This window comes from Microtus ochrogaster, unplaced genomic scaffold (genome assembly GCF_000317375.1).
Source record: "Microtus ochrogaster isolate Prairie Vole_2 unplaced genomic scaffold, MicOch1.0 UNK10, whole genome shotgun sequence".
Classification (NCBI taxonomy): domain Eukaryota; kingdom Metazoa; phylum Chordata; class Mammalia; order Rodentia; family Cricetidae; genus Microtus; species Microtus ochrogaster.
The window spans coordinates 9,576,807-9,581,541 of NW_004949108.1; the positions used below are offsets into that span (position 1 = coordinate 9,576,807).

Sequence of the window (4,735 nt, forward strand, 5' to 3'; positions counted from 1 at the left end):
CCCATCATCAACTGCCAGTGTAGACAGTCCATCACAACAATCTTGCCCATCATCAACTGCCAGTGTAGACAGTCCATCACAACAATCTTGCCCATGTCAACTCATCACTCAAAAATTTTAAACTGACTGTCCAAGGTCAACTGAGTGAAGGTCTAAAATCTTTACCAAGCCTTTAAGATGCTCAACAATACTATGCACAATATAACTCTGTTATGTTCTGCTCTTCCCCGCCATGTACTAGATGATACATGAGGTTACGCCCATTCTCCATATACATTTTCTATCCTCTGAATATTTGAGAATGAGCCATCTATGCCTAGAACATCTCAGCTTCTTGCCAAATGAATCTTAAGGAATCTTTAAGTTTTATCCAAGTACCAGCAAAAACACAACCTCCTCATAAAAACCACTGATATCAACAATGGATTGTCACTTCGATAGTCTGGATTTCAAGGCACTTCATCTGTGCCTTATCTAGTGTTTACATCAAACTGCTACGGTGCCTTTCTACTGAGATAGGAAGCTCCCTGGGCCAAGTAGTTTGAGGTGAGCCTGAGCAAAATAACTGAAATTCTATCGTAAGAAAATGGAAGGGGAGACGGGAGAAGGATGGAGAAAGGAATGAGCTATGTATATATGGAAGGAAGAAAGAGACGGCATAGTGGTTAAGAGCCTTGCTGTTCTTGGATAGGACCTGGCTCACACCATCTGTAACTTCAGTTCCAGGGGGTTCAAACCATCCTCTGACCTCTGAGGGCAATGCATGCATATGGTTCACAAACATCCATGCAGGCAGGCAAACATTAATACACATACAAATAAATAAATCTAAAAAATAACAGAAAACGGAGGAAATGTTTATACCTACCTTAAATAACATATCTAAAATTAATTCAGTATTTTCTTGAAATGTAAACTGAATAAATACAGGGAAGCCACAAAGTTTAGAACAAATATTTATCAGCACTAATAGTCATCTATTTCAAACCCTCATGCCTTCTCATCACAAAGTAAAGGATAAAGACGGCAAAGTCACTTACTTCCATTATTGCCAACAACGAAGTTGACATTAGAACCAAATTTAAAAGGTCCAAGCATTGAATGGCACATGAAGTTTCTTAGTTGAATACTCTCAATTATTCCAACTTCTGCTGCAGTCTATTAACAAAGAAAATGTGGGGGGAAAAAATCACTCTCTCGAATCCACTCATTACTAATACCCAAGTATCTAAGAGCATAGTAGTATTTATCAGTCAAAAGTTCTATAGGTGAGCAACAATAACTTTAATGACCATCATTAAATGAAATGGGAATTTTCTTTAGGTTATCACTAATTCTACAAACTACCTACTCAAGGTCCCAAAGTTTGACTATGGAATTCATTCTGTAACTTGGCGTTTCATTTTCACAGAAAGAATTCAAAGAACACTGTACAGACGCTTTTCTTCTGACATTCTGTTTCAGGCACTTACAAAAGCTGAGATTTTTAGCAATATATAAAGAATACATGATTTGCCCAGCAGTGGTGGTGCACACCTTTAATTCCAGCAGTTGGGAGGCAGAGGAAGCCAGAGCTCAGTGAGTTCGAAGTCAGCCTGGTCTACGAGTTCCAGGATAGCCAGACTACACAGAGAGATTCTATCTACAAAAACAAAAATAAGAATATAGGATTTCCAAGTCAGATGTGGTAGTGCATCCCACCCCCTAACCCCTCCAAGACCCCCTCCCCCAGCACCTGCGCCTTTGCTGTGTTGGGTTTTCAAAACAGCATTTCTTTGTGAAGACGCCTTGGCAATCCTGGAACTTACTCAGTAGACCAAGCTGGACTTGAACTCAGAATTACCTGCTTCTGCCCCCCTAAGTAGTGAGATCAAAGGCAGGCGCCACCAAAACCCAGCTAAGATGGTTTTAATAATAAAAGTGTAAAGTTTACATGATATACTATTTCTTCAGAAATCTTCTATTCAAAAGTCAGTCTACCAATAATAATAAAGTCATGTCAAAAGCACACAACTTTAATCCCAGCACTGAGGAGGCAGAGGAGTAGATCTCTGTAAGTTTGAGGCCAGCCTGGTCTACAGAGTGAGTTCCAGAACAGCTAAAACTACACAAAGACACCCTGTCCTGGGAAAGGGGGGGAGTAGGATTTCCAAAAATGTAAACTCGTATTATAAATAAATGTCAGGATTAAGATTGTTAAATGGTTTAATCAGTATATGGCCTATAGCACTCACCTGCACTCCACAGATACTAAATACCAGAATAAACCAACCAGATTGTTAGTCCTAACATTTCAAAGACCACTTTAATGTGATCAGCAATTTTAATAGGTTCTTTAGAAACTCCATCTCAATTCTAGCCATCTACATCACTAAAAAGCAGAAAATATTTACATCATTGCACAAGTAGATTACCAGGTATTCTGGTTTATGCATTTCTAAAAATATTTTTACTTTATGGTAACTGAAGAGTCACATGCAATCATTAAGAAATGAGACCCTTGGCTGGAGAGATGGCTCAGTGGTTACGAGCATTGCCTGTTCTTCCAAAGGTACTGAGTTCAATTCCCGGCAACCACATGGTGGCTCACAACCATCTGTAATGAGGTCTGGTGCCCTCTTCTGGCCTGCAGACATACACACAGTCAGAATATTGTATACATAACTAATAAATAAATGAATATTAAAAAAAAAAAGAAATGAGACCCTATGTACTGTTCGCCCAGTTTCTGTCAATCAATGGAAACGTTTTAATAAGGCGTGGTTTCTCAGACAAGACACTGACAGTCTCGATACACTGTTTCCCTCACACCCAATCCCTTATGTTGTAAAAGACCATAATCGCGATCACAACCCTTCCCTTTCAACCCATTTCAACCACTTGCACACTAATCTTTATTTCTGTAAATGTTGTTCTAAGAATGTCAAATAAATAGACTTATACAAAATGTCATCTTTTAGGGGCTGGAGAGATGGCTCAGAGGTTAAGAACACTGATTGTTCTTCCAGAGGTCCTGAGTTCAAATCCCAGCAACCACATGGTGGCTCACAAAATGTCATCTTTTGGAACTAGCCTTTTTGCTCAGCTCAACTGTCTGTTGTTGACTGTCACAACTAAGCAGTTTTTCATGGAATAGATGTCACAGGATGGTCACCATATCACATGTGGACTTATTTTGAATTTAACTTTTTGTGAATAAAGCTACTAAAAATATACTATGTTTTGTACTAAAATAAATCTTCATTTCTTGGGAACAAATGCTAGGTTATATTGCAATTTTATATTGTTTTCCTCAGAAACAAACATTGCATAGTGCAGAAACAACCTAACATTCCCATCAGCAATATTTAAATGATTCAATGCATTCTTGCCATCTGATAATACCTATTTTATACTTTATCATTCTGATGAGTATGCAGCAATAGCTCAAATATAACGGTGAAGGACAATCATATTTCCTTACTCTCTTAAAGCTCAGAGGGAGTCAATTCAGTAATCATGGCCTGTACTCTATTCACGACACTGGCAATTTATGTCTTCTCCTTTTCCTACTGGTCTTACTAAAGGTTTGTCAATTTTATTTAAAGATTTAGTTATTTGTCCAATTATTTTCTTTAAATTTTCTAATTATTAACACAAACTTGAAAATCAGAAGCTATTTTTACCCAGCTTTCTAAAACTCTTCAACTTCTCCAGACTACAAATTACGAACGAACTATAAATTATTATGAAATTATGATACATAAAATGACCATGAGAAACCAGCCAATTGGAACACATTATTTGTAATTCTGTGCTTACCAAAGTAGAGGTCCCATTAGTGAAAGAAATTGTACATTCGTCCTCATCGCCATCTTTATCAAAATCTTCCAGTTCTTCTTGTCTTGGCCTTTTAGCATTTTCAGGAGAACAGAAATTTTCTTCCTTTCTTTTGGCCATCAGATCTGTACAAATATTTATAGTAACAATAACATAAGCCAAGAATGACATATAAAGACTATTCAATAAACACCGAACAAAAGAAATTACACAAACTCCTTTAAGGAAAAACGTTTCCCTAGAATCTCCACAGAGAAATGCAACCCCACTGATCCTGTTAGTCCCTTGAGATCTGAACTAGACCTCTAATTTCCAGACATGTACAGAAGTAATTTACAGTGTCTTAAAAGAAACAAAACCACCATCACCTGGATCATACATATCGGGTGATTTTCACCTCATAACTTTTTTACGGCTACAAATCAGTAAGAACCTAGCTGAGTATTTCTTCTCAAACCCACGAAAGGGAAAAATACTATCTTCTACTTTCCTATTAGGAGAGACAACACAGTCCCTCCTGAAACTACTATCACATTCAACTTGATTTTTTTAAATTATTTCCCAAAGGACCACATTTTGAAGCAGCAATCCCTCACACTAGTAGTTTCCCTGTTCTCTAGATAATCAATTTCAATTGTCAAAACCAAGTACTTACAAATACAGTAGACATTACCCTTGCTAAAGTCATGAACTATATGATAATGTTAGAGTAGTGAGGACATAAGGTCCATAAGATGACTTATAGACGTGATGTTCAGAATACAGCCCAAATACAGAAGGCAGTGTCTGTGTACCTGGGAACTGCACAGATGCTCCCAATGCCCGGTTCTATGTCAGTACCCTGGGAACTGCACAGATGCCCCCAATCCCCGGTTCTATGTCAGTACCCTGGGAACTGCACAGATGCCCCCAATCC

General features: G+C 38.0%; 1 protein-coding gene across 2 annotated transcripts in view; it reads right to left on the bottom strand.

Annotated features, from left to right (window-relative positions):
* Window positions 1–4,735, bottom strand: part of Smc6 (structural maintenance of chromosomes 6) — a 61,115-nt gene that overhangs the window by 51,284 nt on the left and 5,096 nt on the right. For both annotated transcript variants that reach the window (XM_005366551.3, XM_013353531.2), the window contains 2 exons: window positions 3,802–3,944; window positions 1,041–1,158 (listed from right to left, as the gene is read on the bottom strand). In XM_005366551.3, the coding sequence (XP_005366608.1) occupies window positions 1,041–1,158; window positions 3,802–3,939 (256 nt within the window). In that variant the 5' untranslated portion in view covers window positions 3,940–3,944. The remainder of the gene's footprint in view (window positions 1–1,040; window positions 1,159–3,801; window positions 3,945–4,735) is intronic.